Source organism: Elephantulus edwardii, unplaced genomic scaffold (assembly GCF_000299155.1).
Source record: "Elephantulus edwardii isolate Elephantulus edwardi_28Jun2011 unplaced genomic scaffold, EleEdw1.0 scaffold00019, whole genome shotgun sequence".
In the NCBI taxonomy this organism is placed as follows: Eukaryota; Metazoa; Chordata; class Mammalia; order Macroscelidea; family Macroscelididae; genus Elephantulus; species Elephantulus edwardii.
In genome coordinates, this window is record NW_006399769.1 from 19,233,711 (window position 1) to 19,257,467 (window position 23,757).

Below are 23,757 nucleotides of genomic sequence, written 5' to 3' on the forward strand. Positions count from 1 at the left end.
AATCTGTTTGTTTTCCTAGCAGTCCATGGTATTCTCAGTACTCTTCTCCAGCACCACAGCTCAAAGGCATCAATTCTCCTTCTAGCCTCCTTGGTCATTGTCCAACTCTGGCCTGTATCAAATGCACCTTAGTCTCCAGAGAGACACCATTGCTCTTCAGTACTTTGGAGAGGTCCCTAACAGCAGACTTTCCGAATGGCAATGCTCCTTTTAATTTCCTGGCTACTGGTGCCAAGAGTGTTGACTATGGAGCCAAGCAAACTGAAGCTGTGAACAATCTCAATCTCTTCACCATCCATCCTGATGCTGCCGATTGGTCCAGTGGTGAGAATCTTTGTCTTCTTGGCATTGAGCCTCAATCCATATTGTAGGCTGCAGTCTTGACCCTCTGCATCAGGTGCTTCAGGTCCTCTTCAGTTTCAGCAAGCAGGGTTGTGTCATCCGCATAACGCAGATTGTTGATAAATCATCCACCAATCTTGACCCCATGAATCTGCCTCATGGTATACTTAGGAAAAAGCCAGCCATTGAGAACACTCTGGACCCATGTTTATCACAGTATTATTTACAATAGCAAAGACATGGAAACAAGTGCCCATCAGTGAATAAATGGATAGAAAAACTATGTAGGGTGCATTCACACCATGGAGTGCTCTGCAACATTGAAAAACAGTAAAGAATTTGTGGAACATTGTATAGTCTGGATGAGTCTAGAAGACATTATGCTTAATGAAAGAATTCAGTCCCCAAAAGACAAATACTGTACCTATAAAAACTGGAGAAATGTTTACATACAGAAAAAAAATCAATCTAGTGTGTTTACCAGGGAGCCAATGTTAGGGTGGGGAGGAGAGTAGGAAATGAATGGCTAGACAATGAACACTTTATTGGGAAGGACAAAGTGGAATGAATTGAAGATCAGATCTCATGTTTATTGTAGTTAACATTATGGAACAAAATATGAAGGATTGCCTTAAAAAATACCACAATGTGCTTTGTAAACTTTCACACAAATTCCAATTAAAACATGTTAAATAAAAATGAAACAGCAACCTGCATTTTTATAAACAGGCCATTGTTAGTACGTGTATATTTTAAAAGAGTAAAAAACTTTGTTAAGGGTTTTTGTAAATTTCTAGAAATCTAAATTTGTTTATGCTGGGAAAAAACCCACCCCAAACCACTGTTGAGTATCATGCCGCTGCGATATACATGAGTGTACCATGAGGAGAAATTGCTAGAAGTGTGTTTCTCTTCTACCATTATTTTGTTAGTCAAGTATAACATGAGCATTCTCTGGAGAGTTCTTTACATTAATTCAGAATAGTCCGTCTTAAACATTAGGGTCCAATATTTTTTGTCAGGTTAAGTTTTAATCCTAAAGACATGCAAACTGGAGACCAAAACACGTCAAATTGCACATATTTATGTGGTTTCATTCCTTTTGTGAATTAACATGGTCTTACTATATCTGTTCTCTGTGTTGTTGATTGCCTTCAAGTTGAGCACAACTCACAGTGACCCTATGAACTAAAGGCCTGAAGCCCCTCTACAACCATCAACATTTATCAAAGTTCATAGAGTTTCTGGAGGCATGTTGTTTAGGAAGTGGATGCCACTCCTGCTCCCAAACCTCTCATAGTATGTTACTGTTGTTATGTGCATCTGAATTGCTTGTGATGTATAGTGACTCTGTGTACAGCAGCTCTGAACCCTTCCCTGTCCTGAGCCGGTCTCACTAACTCTGACACACCAACCCCTATTGCCTCAGTCACTGTCTTCCTCTCCTGTGCTGTCCGTTCACCCTTCTGAGCATGATGTCCTTCTCCAAGGACTGATCTCTCCTGGCTACATGCCCAAAGTAAGTGAGCTGGAGCTTCATAGTACTGGCCTCCATGAGTCATACACATTTTTATTTGTATAAATTACTTTTCAGATGTCAATCCTTTTGCACCGGGGGTTAGTTCTCGAAGTGATATCCATTGTCGACACCAAGGCGTCAATATAACAGAAACTGGTCTGGAGGGACTTCTTTTTGGAATGCTAGACCGGGAAACGGATCGCAAATTATGTTCTGACATCCATGACACATTGGGACACATGCTTTCATCGCTGGCAATAGAAAAACTGTCCCATTGGCTAATGCTTTGTAAAGATGTTCTGGCAGCTTCTAGTGGTATGTATTTAATATATTAAATATGTTCTTAAAGTGGAAATGAAAAACCAAGTTCTTAAAATAATTAAAATTATTTCTTTCAGATACTTTTTAAAATATATATATATATATATGTTTATGTGGATTTGAGCTTACATTAAGTATACTGATAATTTTTCATTTATATAAACCCTATGACAGCTAAATTATAAGCCAATGAACTCCCTATGTTTTTAGAAAATAGCTAAGGAGAAACTAAGTTTTTATGTATAAAATTCTAAGTTGCTCTGTAGGTTGGTATAGTATGCACACTAATGGAAAAATTGGTATTTGATTATTTGTTTAAAATAAATTTGAAAATTTTATAGTTTTCCAGAGAGAGAGCTTAGTCACTTTTTTGCTAGAACTCTTTTAATAGAAATGCAAGTTCTAAAGCATCTTTAATTCAGGTTGTGCCTTTGTTATAATATGCTTATATTTCTGTTACAGATATGAGTACTACAACTCTGTTAAGCAGTGGAAAAGATGAAGAATCAGAAAAGAAAGATGAGATGGATGATGATACCATGTTTACGACACTTGGTGAGGAAGATAAATCCAAACCCTTTGTGGCACCTCGCTGGGCCACCCGGGTATTTGCTGCTGACTGCCTGTGTCGGATCATCAACTTGTGTGAGAATGCAGACCAGGCTCACTTTGATCTTGCCTTGGCACGCTCTGCAAAGCTACGAAACCCAACAAGTAAGTTTAAAATCAATACTAATTATTTGAGGTGTGTTTTTACAGTTTTGCAATATTTTCCTGCTGTTAGTCGTAGACATGTAAACTATTCTTTTCTGTTAGATTCTTTGGCTTTTACTTTTCTCTCCCATCTACATGCTGTCTATCCCGCCTTCTCATCCATATTTGGAAAATAGCTTGAACGAGATCACCCAAAGTTGGTATGTAACATTAATTTGGAACAGATGCATGGCAGGTTTTCAGAGGCACAGGAGGAGATTTCCCATCTTTCTTCCACAGCAGATGGTGTATCCAAACCGTGTGTCTTTGGGTTAACAGCACAACTCCTTACCGCTAAGCCACCAGAGCTCCCTTTGTGATGCCACTATTGTTGTCATGTGCCATCGAGTTAACTATGCCCTCACAGCAACCCTATGAGTGACTGCTCTGAACCTTGCCTGAGCCAACCACGCTGTCCCAACACATCTGACCCTATTGACACAGTGACAGTGTCAGTCCATCTCATCAGAGGTTTTCTTCTCCTGTGCTGACCCTCTGCCCTTCTAAGCATTATGTTCTTTAAGGACTGGTCCTCCTGACAACATGCCCAAAGTATGTGAGTTAGAGTTTCAAAATCCTTGCCTCCAAGGAGCAAACTGTTTCACCCTCTCCAGGACAGGACAGACCTATTTGTTCTCTTGGCAGTACACAGTATGTCCAATAAATTTTTTCAGCACCACAGCTCAAAAGCATTGATGATTCTTATGTCATCCTTAGTCATTGTCCAGCTCTCTGATGCATAGCAAGCAATTGAGAAGATCATGACCTGCATCAGGTGCGCCTTAGTCTTTAGACTGACATCATTGTTCTTTAGCACCCTGGAAGGGTCCTTGACAACCGATTTTCCAAATGCAACTCATCTTCTGATTTCCTGGCTGCTGATGCCAACATTGTGGATGTGAACAAGATGAAATTATTAACCACTTAAGTCTATTCTCCATCTTTCATGATGCTAACTATTGACCTGACGATAAGTAATTTTTCTTGATGTTGAGATGCAGTCCATATTGAAGAAGATCCTTGATCTTGGCGGCAAACACTTCCAAGTTCCTCCTCTGTTTCTATGAGGAAATTTGTGTCATTGGCATAACATAGTTGTTGATGAGTCTTCCTGCAGTCCTGATACCGCATTGTTCATAAAGTCCAGCCTCTGAAGTGGTCTGTTCAGCATATAGATTGAAAAGGTGTAGAGAAAGGATACATCCTTGATGTGCTCTTTTCTTGATTTTGAACCACATAAATAGTTTCTTTGCTCTGTTTGGACAACAGTATCTTGGTCTAGGTTTCACATGAGCACAATCAAGTGTTTGCAGATTCCCATTCTCCATCAATTTTAGTCACAGTTTGTTTTAGCCTTTACATAGTCAATAAAAGCAAATAAGACATCTTTTTAGTACTCTGTTTTCAGCCAACATCCATCTAACATCAGCAGTGTTATCTCAGGTGCCATGGCCTCTTCCAGTCTCAGCTTGAATTTCTAGCAGTTCTCTGTCAATGTTCTGTTCTAGTCATTATGGGCAAATTTTTAGTAATATTTTGCTTACATGTGACATTAGTTCGATAATTTCCACATTCTGTTGGATCACCTCTTTTGGGAATGTGATCAACTATGGGTCTCTTCCAGTTATTTTTCAGGTATTCCACCCTGGAGTGCCCTGGAGTCTACTGTGACCCATAGCGACCCTATGAGCAGTGGCTCTGAACCTTACCCTGTCCTGAGCCAACCTCTTCTTCTCCAGTGGATCTGACCCCATTGTGTCAGTCCATCTCATCCTGGATCTTCCTCTCCTGTGCTGAACCTCTACCCTTCCAAGTGTCATGTCCTTCTCCAGGCAGCACTGTTGTTGTTGTTATGTGCCGTCGAGTCGCCTGCGACTCATAGCAACCCTATGTACAACAGCCCTAAACTCCGCTCTGTCCTGTGCCAATCGCAATGTATCTGACACTCCCGTCCCACTTATCCCAGTCACTGAATCAATCCACCTCATAGAGGGCCTTCCTCTCCTGCGCTGTCCCTCCACCCTCCCAAGCATGATGTCCCTCTCCAAGGACCGGTCTCTCCTCACAACATGTCCAAAGTATGTTAGACGGAGCCTCAGAATCCTTGCCTCCAAGGAGCCACCCGGTTTAACCCTTTCCAGGACAAATCTGTTTGTTTTCCTAGCAGTCCATGGTATTCTCAGTACTTTTCTCCAGCACCACAGCTCAAAGGCATCAATTCTCCTTCTATCCTCCTTGGTCATTGTCCAACTCTCTGATGCATAACAGGTGATTGCGAAGACCAGGCAGCACTAGGTAACCAAAATGAAGAATCTACTTCTTTTCTTGGCTTCTAGACAGTGAATTTGAGAGCCTGCTTACATTCCTTGCCTATTCCCTACCCTGCTCTGTCTTCAAAGCCAGCAGTATGGATTCTGTGATTCTTCAATCATTTATTTCTCTAACTACAAGCAGGGAAGTTCTTCTGCTTTTAAAGACTGTGATTAGATTAGATTAGATTAGATGCTTCTTGTTCTAAAGGTTTCAAGCTATTGTACCACCAATTTAAAGCCTAATATCTTACCCATTCAAATGTCCTGCATCTTGTCTTGAAAAGTCAACCACTTCTTGTCTATCATGGGCACAATTCCAGGTTTTCTGCTCTTGTACACAGAATAGGAGTAAAGATCAACCATTCTAATCTGAGGATGGGGGAAGTATGAAAAGAAATCACTAACTCTCAAGCAGTTTTCACATTCAGCTGAGCTAATATCAGTATGACAGAAGAAGAATCAATGCTTTTGAATTCAAATATTGGAGAAGATTACAGGATAGCCCATAGGCTACCAAATGAACAAAGAAGTCTATCTTGGAGGATGGCCAACCAGGGTGCCCTTTAAAGGCAAGAATCGTGAAATGTCATCTTACATACTTGGGACAGGTTACCAGGAAGGGCCAGTCCTTGAAAAAAGACATCATACTGGAAAAAAGTAACCAGCAAAAGAGAGGAAGACCCTCAATTAGATGGATTGACCCAGCAACTGTAACAATGAACTTGACCATGAGGGAGATTGTGAGGATGGCACAGGATAGGACAAGGTTCAGCTCTCCTTCATAAGGCAGCTCTGAGTCATAATCCACTTGATGGCGCCTACCAGCATCAGGCTTGAGATTAATTAGTCTTTTGTGGTCCAAGGTGCCCCCCCCCCACCATCCTACTTCCTTTTTGTGAAAGAGAGCATCTATTTGAAGTAAATTTATAAGCTTGTTTTTCCCCTGTAGTAATCTGTGAGACTTCCAGCCATCTTTATTTATTCCATAGTCTTTTTCAGTCCGCATGGCTGTGTTTCTTTTTCTGTAAATTCTCCAGAGCCTTTTTTAGGCCCCTATGTATGCCATGTTAGAGGAAGCCTTTTTGCAGATTTTTCCTCAGTAATTTGATCTGGTTTGGGCTTTGCTGAGATGCTAAGGGATAATGCTCCCAAGCTTTTAGGTGCTCTTTTGTTTGATTGAGATGTTCTATGAGTCATATATTATCTTTTCAAAGCACTTAATGTCTCTGAATACTCTGACCTTTTGATCTTTCTGAGATATTAGCGAAAGGTTGTATAATCACACCCTCACCTTTTTCTTAGGAATAGACTTCCTACAGTGAATCTCTCAATTTAGCATCTTTTGTAATCTGAGTAGACTGAGATTCTCTCAAATCCTTACTTCCTGGTGTTTGGAAATTTCCTTAGTTAAATGTCCAATTGTTTATAACTTCTACTTTGCACATCACTGCAGAGCATGATTTTAATAGCCTTCCTGCCACTATGTGGCAAATACTTCTTTCCTTTTGATTATCAACAGTGTGTTTTTCATTGTCTTCTGAGCCATCATTAGCAACACCTTTAAAGCCTGCTGCATCACTATTCATGGTAGATATTCTCTAAATGAGTTTGGTTTTTATCACATACTCCTTGCTAATAAAGTTATTCAACTCACACTCAATTCATTGCCTTCATATCAGCACTGACTTATTTCTGACCCTTTGGTGGGTTTGTGGGAAGCTATAAATCTAGTGACTTAGTGGATAAAGAGTGGGAACACTAGTGGCCTCGTGGTAAGGAATTTTGCTGCCATTCCAAAGGTACATAGCTCATATCCACCTGTTGTTTGGCGAGAAAAATGGACATTCAACTTCTGTGTGATTTACGACCTCTGAAAACTTGCTAGAGGATAAGCAATGAGTTCATTTCCACTCAACAATGCATAACAGCATACAACAGTGGGTAAGGCTTTACACTGCCAGCCCAAAAGCAAGCACTGCAAATCTATCGACTGCTCTGTGGGACAAAGATGAGCAGTCTCCTCCCATGTGATTTAGAGCCTTTGAAAACCCAGTGGAGGGCCATCTATGAATTGGTTCAAACTCAAAGGCACATAAATTGCACAAGGAGGAGATTACCCATCTTAATCCCCCGGAGTCGTTGGTGAATTTGAACCATCAGAGAGCTCACAGTCTTTGGTCAACAGCGCAATTCACTATAGACTATGACACCAGTGCTCCTCCAATAGGGTTCTGAGCATCTTTATTTCTAATAGGCCTTTTCAAGTCACGTTAGGATCATTCTATCATCCCTCTGAGAATTCCTCCAGTCTCTACCTACTGCGTCATGCTAAAGCCATTCCACCTTTATGGAATTTTGTTTTAGCCACATCCTACTTTAAGCACCAACATTTCTGTTACTTTCCCATTTCTACTTCCTACCAGCTTAGTGTTTAAGCAGTATATATCTCTGTAGTCAGTCCAATGTGTGTCTCTCTGGAACTAAATCAAGATAATCGTTTCTGCAAGCTGTTAAGAGTCAATATTTCCTTGTTTTTTGTATCTTCAAGTCCACTAATGTGTTCCTTGGTTATGGATATTTTCCTCAGTCTTCAAGCTAACATCATTGATGTTTCTCTGAGAAAAGTTTTTCTATTCTTCTTTCTCACACACTTTAGATAATAAAGGTTAGGGCAGGCAGTCTTAATCACATCTGCAGAGTCCTTTTTACCACATAAAGTAACATAGTTACAGGTCTTAGAGATTTTGAATGAGTATTTGTGGGACCAGTATTCCGTTCTGTTTTATTCTAAGCAGAAGCAATGAGAAATATGTAAAGGAATGAAAGTATAAGTGTGCATATCCATATTTAAAGAGAAGTATTGTTCCTTAGTTTGACTTTCCTTCCTTTGTATATTTTTTATTTTGGTTATAAATCCATTCCTAGGCCTTATCCTTCTGTTCTCAGAGATCCTCACAAGCATTCTCTCTCCATGTAATTTGTACTTGTTTGGGTTTTTTTGGTGCCTCCATGTGGTTCTTAAGTTTCTTTTGTTTGTTATAATTTCCTGTATTTCTCTCCTTTTTCATTCTTCATGGTTATCTGTTTTTAACTTTTTGTATTTTATTGAGAATACCAAAAAATTTCTAAATTATTCCATTTGTATAGGAAATTTTTTCAGCAGTCATCTCTCTGAATTTTTTAAATCTATCCTGTTGTGTTTAATCATAAGCTTACTTGTTTACAAAGCCACACAAGAGTAGTGTGCTCCCATGTTTGGAATTTGCTCACTGTGTGATTGGTCTGTATATAGTGAAGCATGATTGCTTATATTCTTTATTACTAGGGGATTTTATACCTGTAATTGCATGATAAGCTGATATAACAGCTTCTCACCCGGCATGCATTCTCTTGCCTGTCATTCTCATTTTGAACAGTCCTGTAAGGTATGTGAAAAACTCTAAACCCAGTGAATGTGATTTCTTTCCGCATCATCCTCAACTCTTGCTTTAGTTACAGGAAAGTACTACTCCCAAAGCGTGATAAACTATTGACCCTGAAACTTCTTTCCATTTTGGGCTTTCTTCCCAGTATCTTTTCCACTCTCATGTCTTCAGGAGTTCTTTTCCTTAAATTTAGAAAAAAAGGGAGCTCTTGATTTGAAGACGGTTGCAAGTGTAGAGATTATATAAGGAAGTGACAGAATTCTGATTGTTGAAGAAAGCATTCTCATTCAAGGGATAGAGTGGCCTAGTTTGGGGTTTGGGTGATTGCTAACAGGCTTAGCTTTTATGAATTACATGAAAGCACAAGAAGAATAATTAATATTTCTATTTATTATGAAGGGAGTTCTGGTGCCCTAGTTTCTAAGGAGTTAGGGGGCTAACCCACAGATGCCTGTTTTCAGCAAGAATCCATTACCAGTGACTCAGAAGAGAAATCATTTCCTCCTGTGCAATTTACAGCCTCCTGAAAACCTGCCAGAGTCAACTATGAGTTGCTTCTGAATAGTTTGCGTTTTTGTTTATTATGGAAAGTACAAAGATTCTCACCACAGGGCCTATTGGCAACATCATGATGGATGGTGAAGAGCTTGAGACTGTTAACAGCTTTAGTTTGCACGGCTCCACAGTCAACATTTTTGGCACCAGAAGCCAGGAAATCAAAAGATATATTGCAATGGGAAATTCTGCAGTTAGGGACCTCTCCAAAGTACTGAAGAGCAATAATGTCACTCTGGAGAGGTGCGCCTGATACAGTCCATGGGCTTTGCAGTCACTTGCTATGCATCAGAGAGCTAGACAATGACTAGGGATGATAGAAAGAGAATTGATGCCTTTGAGCTGTGGTGTTGGAGAAGAGTATTGAATATACTATGGACTGCTAAGAAAATGAACAGGTTCAACCTACCGAGGGTTAAACCAGGCTGCTCCTTGGAGTCAAGGATTCTGAAGCTTCATCTGACATACTTTGGACATGTTGCAAGGAGGGACGTCATGCTTGGGAGGGTGGAGGGATAGTGCAGGAAAGGAAGACTCTCTATGAAGTGAATTGATTGAGTGACTGAGATAATGGAGGTAGGTATGTTGGAGACAGTGAGACTGGCACAGGATAGGGCATGGTTTAGGCTGTTGTACATAGGGTCGCTATGAGTCACATGCAACTCGACAGCACATAACAACAACAACTTTATATAATATATGTTGTTGTTGTTATGTGCTGTCAAGTCACTTGCAACTCACAGCAACCCTGTGTACAACAGCTGTAAAGGACTGCCTGTCCTGAACCAATTTTCATTGTCTCTCACACACGTACCCCCTTTACCCTAGTCACTGAGTCAATCCATCTCATCTGGGATCTTCCTCTCTTGCTTGCACTTTCTCTCCACCCTTCCAAGCATGATGTCCTTCTCTAAAGTCCAGTCGCTCCTTGTAACATGCCAAAAATGTGTCAGACAGAGCTTCAAAAGCCCTGCCTCAAGGAGCAGCCTGGTGTCACCCTCTCCAGGACAGGCCTCTTTGCTCTCTTAGAGGTTCATGGTATGTTCAGTACTCTTCTCCAGCACCATAACTCAAAGGCATCGGTTTGTCTTCTGTCATCCTTAGTCATTATCTAGCTCTCTGATGCATAGCAAGTAATTGCAAAAACCTTAGCCTGGATCAGATTCACCTTAGTCTCTAGATTAACATTGCATCTCTTAGTACTCCAGAGACGTCCCTGACAACAGATTTTCCCCAATGCAATTAATCTTTTGATTTTCTGGATACTGGCACCAAGAGTGTTGGTTGTGGAGCCAAGCAAGCTGAAGCTGTTAACAATCTCAATCTCTTCTCCATTTATCATGATACTGCCAATTGGCCGAGTGATGAGAATCTTTTGTTCTATTAATGTTGAGCTTCAGTCCATATTGAAGGCTGCACTCCTTGACATTCTGTAGCAAATGCCTCAGGTCCTCCTTAGTTTTATGAAGCAGGGTTGTTCAATTTGTTGATGAGTCTTCCTCCAGTCCTGATGTACATTCCTTCTCTTAGAGCCCAACTTCTCATATGATCTTTTCCTCATACATACTGAAAAGGTATGGAGATAGGATGCATCCCTGGTGTACACTTTTCCTCATTTTGAACCATGCAGTGTTTCCATACTGTTTTCTGATGACTGTGTCCAGTATAGGTTTCACAAAAGCACAATCAAGTGTTCTGCAATTCCCATTCTTCTCAGAGTTAGCCCTAGTTTGTTGAGATCCACACAGTCAAATACCTTTGCTTATGAGGAACCACTGAAAACATCTATCCAGACAGTCTGTTCTAAACCCTACTTGAACTTCTGGTAGTTCTCTGTCTATGTGCTGTTCTGTTTTTGGTTAGCAATAATTTGCTTGCTTGTGATATTAATGAAAGTGTTCAGTAATTTCAGCATTCTGTTGGATCACCTTTCTTGGGAATGGGAACAAATATGGATTCCTTCTACTCAGTCAGCCAGGCAGCTGTTCTCCAAATTTCCTGCAATAGACTGGTGATCATATCCAGAGTTGCAGCTGTTAAGTGAAACATGGCATTTGGTATCTCATTGAATCCTGGGACCTTATTTTTTTGCTAATGCCTTCAATTCAGCTTGAATTTCTTCCTTTATTACCATTGACTTTTGTTGACACGGTACTTTCTGAAATTTCTCAGTGTCAGACAGTACTTTTTTTGTACAATAACTCTATATTCTTTCCATTTTCTTTTGATGCTTCCTGGATCATTCAAGATTTTTCCTATAGCTACTGGTACAATGGGACATAAGCAATAACCCAGAAATTAACCTATCTACCTTGAGTCAACTGGTATTCAACAAGGAAACAAAACCTATGAAATGAGGACACTACAACCTCTTCAACAAATGATGCTGGCACAGCTGGACTTATACCTGTAGAAAGCTGAAGTAGGATCAGCATCTCACACCATACACAAAAATAAACTCAATGAAAAAAAAAATAAACTTAACGTGAATCAGAAACCTCGGGGTGAAGCCTCAAACCATAAAGATCATAAGAGATAAAATGGGATCAAACATAGAAGGCCTGGACTATGGTATAAATAACCAGGAAAATATAATCATCGATGAATGGGACCTTCAAAAGATTGAGTCCCTCTGTGTATCAAAAACTTTTTCCAGTAGGGTAAAAAGAAAACCTGCTGACTGGGAAAAAAAGATTCAAAGATCTCATAACGAAAGTTAACAAAATACTCCTGGGCCTCCACCAGAAAAAGACTGATCACACAATTACAAAATGGGCAAAAGACGTGGAAAGACTTTTCACAGAGGAACATACTTGGATGGCCAGACATTTGAAGAAATGCTCAAAATTACTGGCAATAAGAGATGCAAACCAGAACCCCAATGAGATAACCATCTCACCCCTGTAGCAATGGCAAAGTTTATCAGGACAGCAAGCAATAAATGTTGGAGAAGATGTGGAGAGATTAGAACTCTCATATACTGTTGGTGGAATTGTAAAATGGTATAACCACTCTGGAAAGCAGTTTGGCATTTCATCAAAAAACTGAACATAGAAATTCCCCTGCTAGGATTATACCCTGAGAAAATTAGAACTGAGGCACAAACGGAGATTTACATACCAATGTTCATAGCAGTGTTTCACAATAGCAAGAACATGGAAACAGCCCAGATGTCCATCAACAAATGAATGGATTGAGAAATTGTGGTATATGCACACAATGGAATACTTTGTAACACTCGGGAGTAATGATTTCCAAAAATACTTTATCACATGGGAGAGGCTAGACAGTATTATGCTTCGTGAACAAACTCAGTCTCACAAGGACAAATATTATGTAAAATCATTATTGTAAAAATAGATAAATAGTAACAAGTGTATAAATTGCAAAGGGGAAGGGGTGGGGGCAGAGGAACTGAGGATGGTGAGTGAGGGAAATCATGGGGAGGGGAGGAAGTCATAGTATTACAGAGTTTGGTGGGCAGAAGGAGAAGGTGATGGAATGAGGAAAGACCTAGCAGGGACGTGAAAAGATGAGCTAAAAGTGGGCATAGATCAATGGTCATTGATTTTTTAAAACATAATGTGTAGAAATGATCATATAAAACACAAAGTGAATGAAGGAATGTGTGAAACACAGTGTTTAGGAATAAAACTCAACATAAGAATATATACCTGTGTTTCATTGATTATGCACTGGCGTTCGACTGCGTGGATCATAACAAACTGGCTGACTCTGAGAAGAATGGGAATCCCAGAACATTTAATCGTGTTAATGCGAAACCTATATTTGGACCAAGAGGCAGTAGTCAGAACAGAGCAGGGGTAACACTGCATGGTTCAAAATTGGAAAGGGTGTACGCCAGCGATGTGTCCTATCTCCATACCTTTTCAACCTGTATGCAGAGCAAATTATCCAAGAGGCTGGGCTCTATGAAGAGAAGTGTGGCATCAGGATTGGTGGAAGATCTATTAACAATCTGCGTTATGCAGATGACACAGCCCTACTTGCCAGAACTGAGGAAGACCTCATGCGCTTGCTGCAGAGGGTCTGCAGCCTTCAGTATGGACTGAGGCTCAATGTCAAGAAGACAGATTCTCACCACTGGAGCAATCGGTAGCATCAGGATGGATGGCAAAGAGATTGAGATTGTTCACAGCTTCAGTTTGCTCAGCTCCACGGTCAACACTCTTGGCACCAGCAGCTAGGAAATCAAAAAACATATTGCGATGGGAAAGTCTGCTGTTAGGGACCTCTCTAAACTACTCAAGAGCAACGGTGTGTCTCTGGAGACTAAGGTGCATCTGATACAGGCCATGGTCTTCGCAATCACTTGCTATGCATCAGAGAGTTGGACAGTGACCAAGGAGGATAGAAGGAGAATTGATGCCTTTGAGCTGTGGTGCTGGAGAAGAGTATTGAATGTACCATGGACTGCTAAGAAAACAAACAGATTAATCCTGGAGAGGGTTAAACCAGGCTACTCCTTGGAGGCAGGGATTCTGGGGCTTCGTCTGACATACTTTGGACATGTTGTAAGGAAAGACAGGTCTTTAGAGAGGGACATCATGCTTGGGAGGGTGGAGGGACAGCGCAAGAGGGGAGGACCCTCTATGAGGTGGATTGATTCGGTGACTGGGGTAATCGGGATGGGTGTGTCATAGCCAGTGCTATTGGCCCAGGATAGAGCAGAGTTTAGGGCTGTTGTACATAGGGTCGCTATGAGTCGCAAACAACTCGCCAGCACATAACAACAGCATATGAATCAAACAGAAGGTATACAAAAGTTACATCAATTTTGTGTGCAAACCTGTATGAAATAAAAAGTAAAGATTTTGCCCCTAACATCTCTCAGTGGAACTTTAGCCTTGAATTTGTTTTTAACTTCTTTAAGCTTAAGCAATGCCAAGTGAGTTCTTCCCTTTTTATACTCTGACTCCAGCTCTTGGCACATTTAATTATATCTTTCGTTGTCTTTTTGAGCTACTCTTTAAAAATCTTCAGCTCTTTTACCTCAGTATCTCTTCCCTTCATTTTGGGCTCTTGACATTCCAGTGAAATTTTCCTAGTCTCTTTTTATATCCATTTTGATCTTTTCTTTTTCTTCCTTCTTTGTAAAGTCCTTTTACTGTCTTCATGTATGATATCCTTGGTGTCGTCTCACAACTCCTCTGACACACCAGGAATATCATTGTCAGATGGATCCTGACTGAAAGCAGATAATACCAGAAGATTGTTTAGGTTTTATTGACTATAAAGACATTTGAATGTGTGGATCATAACAAACTATAACTAACATTGAGAAGAAAGGAAATCCTAGAATACTTAATTATGTGCCTATGAAATCTGTACCTAGACCCAGAAGCCATTGTCCAAACAGTAAGAATACACTGCATGGTTTAAAATCAGTAAAGGTATATGCCAGGATAGTATCCTTTCTCCATACCTATTCGGTCTGTATACTGAGCAAATCAGTTGAGAGGCTGAACTCTATGAAGAAGAAAGTGGAATCAGGATTGAAGGAAGATTTACCAGCAACTTCTTTGTGTAGATGACACAGCCTTGTTTGCTGGAGTGAGGAGGACCTGAAATATTTGCAGAACCTCAAGAACTACAGTCTTCAATATGGATTAAATCTCAACATCAAGAAAGCAAAAATCCTCACCACTGGACCAATAGGCAACCTCATTATCGATAGGAGAAAAGATTCAAATTGTCAGTGATTTCTTCTTACTTGGATGCACTAGCTTAACCCTTGGACCAGCAGCCCAGCATCCCGAATGAGCCCTTCTACATACAGAATGAAAAGGTATGGAGAAAGGATGCATTCCTGATGCACTGCTTTCCTCATTTTGAACCATCCATTGTTCACTTGCTCTCTTCTGATGACTGCCTCCTAGTCTAAATACAGGTTTCACATGAGCATAGTCAAATGTTCTAGGATTCCCATTCCCAAGGTTAGCCACAATTTTTGTGGTCCACATAATCAAATGTTTTTGCATAGTCAAATCACAGACATTCATCTGGTACTTTTTGCTTTCAGCCAAGATCCATCTGACATTTGTTGTTTTGTCTCTAGTGCCATGTCCTGTTCCAAACTAATCTTGTATTTCTGGTAGTTCTCTGTCAATGTACTGTTCTAGTCATTTTTTATAATACTTCAGCAGGATTTTGCTTGCAACTGATTTAGTGATATTATTCAATAATTTCCCCTTTTATCAAGTCACCTTTTTTTTTTTGGAATGGGAATAAATATGTGTCTCCTCCAGTCAGGTGGCCAGGTAGTTGTCCTCCAGATCTTTTGACACAACCTGTTAAGGGTAGCCAGGGCAACCTGTTTGCTGAAATATATCTGTTGGTATTCTGTCAATATATTTGTTTGCTTAAATATTTCAGTTGGTATTCTGTCAGTTCTTGGGACCTTTTTTTTTGCATATCCCTTTGGAGCAGCTTAGACATCATCCTTCATCACCATTGCCTTTTGATCATATGTTGTTTTATGAAATTCTTCTGTGTCAGTCAATTCTTTTTGGTACAGTGACTCTGTGTACTCCTTCTGTGTTTTAATACTTGCTGGATCATTCAGTATTCTGCCCATAGCAACTTTAAGTATTGCCACTCTAGGCTTGAATTTGTTCAGTTCATTGGAATATGGTCACATCCATTTATATATATGAGTTATATATGGTTACTTTTGTACTGAAATATCAGGCTTGAGTACTTGTAGTTGAAAACATATGACCAGCAATGCCAAAAATATTTACTGATCTTTTACAATTTTTTTTTTTAGATTACATACATCATTCTAAAATACTTGCAGACTAATTTAGGGAAGAGTGGCTGAGTGGTAAGGAATTGTGCTGTCAAACACAAAGACACATGGTTCAAACCCACCAGTTGCTCCATAGGAGAAGGATGGGCAGTCTCCTCTGATGTGATTTCCTGCCTCTGAAAACTTGCTGAAAATTCAACTATGGGTCAGTTCTGACTCCATGATACACAGGAGCAACAACATTTTAGGGAAAGCTAAAATAATTGTTTTACTTCAGATGTCTCCATTTTATGTCTCCTTCCAGAACTTTCTCTATGTTTCAGTATTAGAAGACCTATATGTATTCTTAAAGGAGTAATGTGAAGATTTTCTTAAAAACAAATCTTTTTTATATTTAAATGCATTAAAATATATGTATCATAAGTTTTATTAAAGTATATTTAAGCTGTCATATTGTTATTCTATTACATTTATATTTTTAAAATTCTTCATATTGGCTTTCTATTTTAATTTTAGATGACCTCTTAGTACTTCATCTCTCTGACCTAATTCGCATGGCATTCATGGCTGCAACTGATCATAGCAACCAGCTTCGAATGGCTGGTCTCCAAGCCCTCGAAGACATTATCAAGAAATTCGCCTCTGTGCCCGAACCAGAATTCCCAGGCCATGTGATTCTGGAGCAGTATCAAGCTAATGTGAGATTTTCTGTTTGTTTATTTGGAATCAAGTTCATCTCTTGAATGGTCATTAATGGAGTGAGGACTCCCTGAGAAATTGTATTTGAAAGTGCAGTCCACTGATTCACACTGTGTGTTAAACAGTTTGCATTAACACACAATTGAAGAAACAGTGGTGTCAACCCCTTGTCACTATTTTTAAGTTGTGATAACATGTTAGTGATAAAACTAGAATAGAAATTCCAACCTAGCTTCCCTGTCTTGTGTTTAGCCAGTCATCTATGCCACTTAAAAGGAACATTCGAATGAGTGTTGTTAATGTACTGTTGTTATTTTTACACTTCAAGATTTGATAATTTAAAATTAAAAGCAACTGCTATTAACATGCTGAAAGATATATTCAACTTATAATAATGGCAGTTTAAATTATTGCTAATAGAATTAGATACTCTCAAAAGACTTATTATTTCATTCCAAACTAAAATATACTCTTGAGATTTATCCCCTGGGATTTTAGCTTTATTTATGTTGTTTGAATGAGGTAATCTTAGTCTATCAATGAAAGATTGAATCATGGCAAAAATGTTATATTCACAAGGGAAGAATGGAACTTTTTAAAGCTATGCTTATGTTAAATCTTATTCATAGACACACTATACCTACCTAATCTAAAAGCTTTGCTCCCATATACACAAAATAAAAAAATATAGATAATAATCAATTGTGTTTCCATCATAAATACAATAAGGAAGTAATAGCTTCTGGGTGAGGTGACTTCAGAAGCCTGTGAACTTTTATTCACTCCCAAATATACAGCCTGTCTGAATAAGGAAGTTTTAAAAAAACTTTTTCTTTAGAAATAATTTCTAGGTAACAAATACACTCTTTAAATAGATTTTCCTAGTTGTTAATTATGTTCCATGTGCTTTAGAAGTAATATTCTTTATCTTTGTGTGTGAACATGCTCACACATGCATACACTTCACTCCGTACTGCAGCATTTTAGAGTATATTTAATTATAACATATATCTCTTTACCTTTAAACAATTTAGTCGGTATTTCCAGAATGTTCAAAAACATTCTCTTAAGCACAAAATAGTAAATAACTTTAGGAAATTTAGCCTCTATATATTGCTTTTATGTAGTCTACTATATTTTAGTTTTGTTCAAAAATTCAAAGTCATTTGAGTTTTTTTTAACTCAGCTATCAAATAGGTTCAGACTCATAGCAGCTCTCATTAAGTTTCTGCAGCTATAAAAGGTAATGGCAGGGGCTGCCCGTTCTCTTCAGAGCAGCCGGTGGATTCTATTGCTGGGACATAACCTTTGGTTAGCAGTGCTGCAGCTTTTGGTCTAGGTCACCAGAGCTCCCATCTAGTACTGCTGTTCAACCCTTTAAGGCCTTTTATCATTTTCTTCAGTACAGGATGCAGTATATACTCCCAAATTTTGATTAGTTACCATGTGTTTTAGCCAGAGAAAAGGACTTTCTTGACCCATTTACTCACTAGGCCTCATTTAATAAGTAAGGCATGAATCCAATATCTTTATTGTTGTTGAGTACCATAGAGTTGGAACCGATCCATAGCTGACCCTCTGGCAGGTTTTCAGAGGCAGAAAAATCCCAAGGGAGGAAATTGTCCATCCTTCTCCCTTGGAGTAGCTCGGTGGCCTTGAACTGCATGTCTTTGGGATTGCAGTGCAGCTTCTTGCCACTAGGCCACCAGAGCTCCCTGTACCTTTATCAGGGAGCCCTAATTATGCAGTGTTTAATTGCTGTGCTGATAACTGAAAAGTTGGCAGTTAAATCCCATTAGCCAAACCATGGGCAAAAGATGGAAACCATCAACCAATTCATCAGTGAAAACGCTTCACTCCCGAAGATTTATAGCCTTAGAAACCCATGATACTTCTTTGTTCTATACAGTCCTCATTAGTTGGAATCACCTTGACTGCAACAGATAATTCTTTTTTTTAGTTCATAGATAATAAATACACAAAGAGCCATGATTGGTGGTGTTGAGTATCATCAAGTCAGGACCAACCCCTAGCTGACCCCTCAGCTGGTTTCCAGAGGTGGTGAATCGCTTGGGAAGAGATTGCCCATCTTTATCCCATGGAGCATCTTTGAGTTGGCATTGCAGTTCCTTACCACTAAGCCACCAAAGATCCCTATAATTGATGTTGGCTTATTTAAATTTAAATCTCATATTCCTACAGAGAATACATTGCTATTTGTTTAGCGTCATTCTTTTAAATCAAGGAAGTCTTGTGGTGTACTATGTTAAGTAGGAACCCACCAGCAAAGTGGACTGTCTCCTTTTGTGAGGTGAATAGCCTTGGAAACCCAGCAGAAGGCTGGCATTGAGGACAATGAACTTTTCACTTAAATTATCCCTTTTAAAAAAATTTTTTTTATTTTATTACAAAGATTTTGGATTTTTAAGGCAAAAATTCTCTAGAGTATTTTAGCAACCATGAAATTTTAGTGCTACTTAATTATTTAAAGGAATTTATGAAATTGTATGTAATTTATACATAAAATGATTACTATTAGAAATATATGTAGAAAAAGTAGACTAGAATAAAAAAAGTAAGGAAATAGCAATTTCCTTTTTTCCCCTTTTTTCTGCATTTGCTTCTTTTGTATAGTAGCATGATTTTTGTCAGAAAAGCCTGTTTAATATTAACCACAACAAAGGAATGAATGAAGATTCATTGCCTATGTGGTAAAGGATATGTATAGATTGAATACTGATAATCTCCTGGAAAGCAAAAGTGAAATTATATTGTTAAGTTTATTATAACTGAAAGAGAGATAAGGGCCGGGAGATAAAGAGAAAAGAAAGGGGATGTGTTTTGTGTCTATTTTCAAGTACATGACTTATAGTTATTACTTCCCTTTATAAATAAAATACTCGTGTTTATCGCTCTAGGTGGGAGCTGCTCTGAGACCAGCTTTTTCCCAGGACACTCCATCAGACATAATAGCAAAAGCTTGCCAGGTAAGAGGAAAACTAGTGTTGATGAAGACATCTTAAAATTTACTTCCAAGAAAAACAAGTAAAAATAAATAATGGACATTTTTATCTTGGAAATACAGCAGAGCAAGTTTCTTTTTTAATCCTCTAGCATGTGATAGAGTAGAAACTTTTAACTGTATTCCTTTTTCTCACATCGTCAAGGACATGACATTGGGGTACATAGCCCTTATGTTATCCAGAAATTACCATAGAAAAGTCCTAAGAGTTGTTGTTGTTGTTATATGCCATGGAGTTACTTGTGACTCAAAGCGACCCTGTGTACAAGAGCACTAAACGCCGTTCTGTGCTGTGCCAACCTCACCGTCTCAAACACACTCATTCCCAACACCCCAGTCACAGAATCGATCCATCTCATTGAGGGTCTTCCTCTCCTTCACAGCCCCTCCACTCTCCCAAACATGATGTCATTCTCCAATCCCTCCTTGGAGCATGTCCAAAGTATGTCAGACGAAGCTTCAGAATCCTTGACTCCAAGGAGCATTCCGGCTTCACCCTGTCCAGGACAAACCTGTTTGTTCTCCTAGCAGTCCATGGTATATTCAACACTCTTCTCCAGTACCAAAGCTCAAAGACATCAATTCTCTTTCTATCATCCCTATTCACTGTCCAACTCTCTGATGCATAACACGTAATTGCAAAAACTATAGCCTGGATCAGGCACACCTTAGTCTCCATTCTGACGTCGTTGCTCTTCAGTACTCTTGAGAGGTCCCTCACAGCTGACTTTCCCAATGCAATTCGTCTCCTGATTTCCTGGCTGCTATTACCAAGCGTGTTGACTGTGGAGCCACGTAAACTAAAACTGTTAACTATCTCAATCTCTTCACCATCTATACTGATGCTGCCAGTTGGCCTAGTGGTGAGAATCTTTGTTTTCTTGATGTTGAGCTTCAATCCATATTGAAGACTGCAGTCCTTGACCTTCTGCAACAAACGCCTCAGGTCCTCCTCAGTTTCAGTAAGCAGGGTTGTGTCATCTGCATAACGCAGGTTGTTAATGATTCTTCCACCAATCGTGATGCCACATTCCTCCTCATACAGCCCAGCATCTCAGATGATTTGTTCTGCATACAGATTGAATAGGTATGGAGACAGAAATACAACCCTGACGGACCCCTTTCTTGATTTTGAGCCATCCAGTGTCTCCTAAGAGTCCTAAGAGTAGCTAAAATAAAAGTAAGATCTCAAAACCAATAATAATTAAAGGATTTATATTAATTGTTTCATTTTCTTAAGCGACCCTGTCACGGTTGAACCTCTTTCTCTCCTAAACATCCTGAATAGAAATCCCTTCCCATGGGAGCAGAGCCTGGCGGCCGGCTGAACAACTCTCAGTTATTGCAGGTCCGGGAGCACTGCTCTGATGCCTCTGGGCAGACGAGGACCGTGTTCCATTTCCATTGGGTTTCTAGTGGTTGACTTTTTAGGGGAGTAGATCTTTAGATCTTTCTGCCAACATCCCTTTGGTAGCTTCAAACTGCCAATCTTTGCATTGACACCACCCAGAGCCAGCGAGTTGTGGAGCTGCTCTTGCTGTGTGCTGTCAAACCAAAAGTGGTCCAGCCAGTTTTCAGAGGCAGTAAATCACTGAGGAAGAGGTGGTTCGTCTTTCTCCCCTGGAGCTACTGATGTGTCCCTTCCACTGCTGCATCTCAAAATGTCTGTTGAATTGACAGTGCGGCTTCTCTCCTACTCATGGCAACCCCGTATGTGCTGTGCTCCCATCAGTTAAGCAGTCGTTGGCCTTTGGGGGAATAGATTGCCATGCATCTCTGGTAGATTTGAACCCTCAGCTTTTCCGTTGACACCCAGAACCAGTACATTGCTGCTACTGGCTCTGCAGTACGTAACAATGACAGCAGCATATACATGTAAATGTATATGCTTATACAAGAAGTTGGTGACCTTAATTAAGGGATCTCTGATCTTCTAAACTTATGGACTGCTAAACAAAAGGTTAGTTGTCTGAATCTTTCAGATACTCCAGGGGAGAAAGATGCGCAATCTCTTCATAAATATTTACAGGACGTCTCAAAAGCCCCATGAATGGTGGTCATGAGTCATTATTGGTTTTTTTTTTTAAAAAAAATATTTATATGGTGGTATAGCACTGGTCTGTGCATTACTGTACAGAGTTAACTCGTGGTGCCTGTGACAGTGATGTGCCAGTGTTGGCTGGAGCTTCCTGACTAAATCAAGCCTGGAAGCAGGAGCGGCATCCACTTCCAAAATGGCTTGCCTCTGGAAACTCTATGTACGAACAGTGCTCAGGCTGTTCATTCATAGGGTCGCTATGAGTCATCTACGACTCGACGGCATTAAACAACAACAACAATAATAATTGTAGTTAAATAATAACAATATTTTCACCACATACTGTTAATAATCTACTAGGTGTTATTTCAAAGAGAATTTTACAATATGGATTTCCATTGCAAAATAAATTACAGAATTATTCTCACTATCTATGGAGTCATAATACTGTCAGAAACAGTATTGTGCTCTAGCATCTTTAACAGATTCCTCTTTTTCATGTATTTTTTCCTGCAAAATTCAAGCTTAGAGCATTAAGCTCTAGTCTTTAAGAAAATTCTGTTTATCTAAGGGTAGAAAAGAAGCAATTCTTTTCTTCTCAGTTTTCTAGATTTTAGGTTTGTACTATATCATTTTTGCTTAGAATCCATGAATCCAATTTCATATGACTTGTGGCAGAGAAGGATTTGAAATTGTAACTTTTCCCACCTATGGCTGAATGGATTTAACTCTTCCTTCTCTTATTAAGATTTATTTCACTGAGGCCTACTGCCCCAGTTGTGGCCTTGGAGAAATCAAAAGTCAGAAAAATTAATTAAATCCCAGTCATCTGTAAATAAATATATACTTACTCCTCACTTATCTTGTTAATCTAACTTCACATTTATTCCAACTTCGAAAAAATTCTCAAGCTTAAGCCAGGCCTATGTTGTCCTCTGAAGGCCACTTACAAAGATACATTGGCCATAATTATCAGCTGATCCCTCATTCCAGGAATACTGGCCCACTGGCTGAAGGACGCTTTTTGCTTTTTGTCCTTGGCATCTCATTCCAGCTACGGAGACTGCCAGCTGGCAGTGGGAGACTTGAAGTTTCATTTGGACAAGGGGAGGCCCTTTCAGGAGACCCTGAAAGTCCTAGGATGATAAGTTTAGAGAGGTGAACCAAGGAAAGAAGGAAGAGGGCCATAAAGTGTTGCAGAGCCAGGTGAACAGAAATTGTCTGGAGTCATCATGCAGTACAAGTGGAAAATGAATGAGATCCCAGCCCGACAGGTAGTAGGTCATTGGACAGCATATTACCACAAGAACCACCCTCCCCAAACTCTATAGGCTTTGCGGTGTAGAGAAAGCCGAGTGAGGAAGTAGGGCCTGTCCTGCTGTGCACATCAGAAGACACTCCATGATCACTTGACAGATGGTGAGCCACCTGGCAAAAGTTGGGGCTGAAAACAGAGCATGCCTACCCCAACTCTCCCAGCATGACTGTCTTGCATTATGACCCAGTCTTTGGAACCTAATGAGGTTGATAAGTGAGAAGTGGGTATATCATGATACTATTTCTAAGCATAGTGTTTAAACAGACAAATCCTTCTACAAAGTTTTTGATCATTACAAAAATGAAATCTGTTAGAATTTTTATTCTTGTGAATGAGTGTTACAAAAGCTTATTGTTGGTGCTTGTGCTTTAAGCTTTTAACGTCTTTTTGACTTGAGCTTCTTTCTCTATGAGAAGGTTATTAGTGCCAAACCTCCTTCTCTTATTAGAAGATGGAGATTTTTATATTTTTTCTTTATTAGGGAGATTAAATTTACCGTACGAAATCATGCACAAGGTGGAGAATTTTTTTTTTTATTAATTTCAATGAACATCTACAGAGATTTTGGAATTCCATTCATTCATTGTTGCACTTTTCTCCCCACCCCCCCCACCCCCACCCCCAGTTCGCTCCTCTCCTTGAAAAGAAAAAGACAAACTCCTTCATTGGTACACAATCCCC

At 39.6% G+C, this 23,757-nt stretch overlaps 1 protein-coding gene across 1 annotated transcript in view; it reads left to right on the plus strand.

The window, feature by feature from the left end:
* HEATR5B (HEAT repeat containing 5B) overlaps positions 1-23,757 on the plus strand; it is a 181,812-nt gene that overhangs the window by 86,012 nt on the left and 72,043 nt on the right. Inside the window, exons 22-25 of the mRNA XM_006882354.1 lie at positions 1,937-2,176; positions 2,645-2,896; positions 16,516-16,697; positions 19,617-19,685. Of these exons, the coding sequence (XP_006882416.1) occupies positions 1,937-2,176; positions 2,645-2,896; positions 16,516-16,697; positions 19,617-19,685 (743 nt within the window). The remainder of the gene's footprint in view (positions 1-1,936; positions 2,177-2,644; positions 2,897-16,515; positions 16,698-19,616; positions 19,686-23,757) is intronic.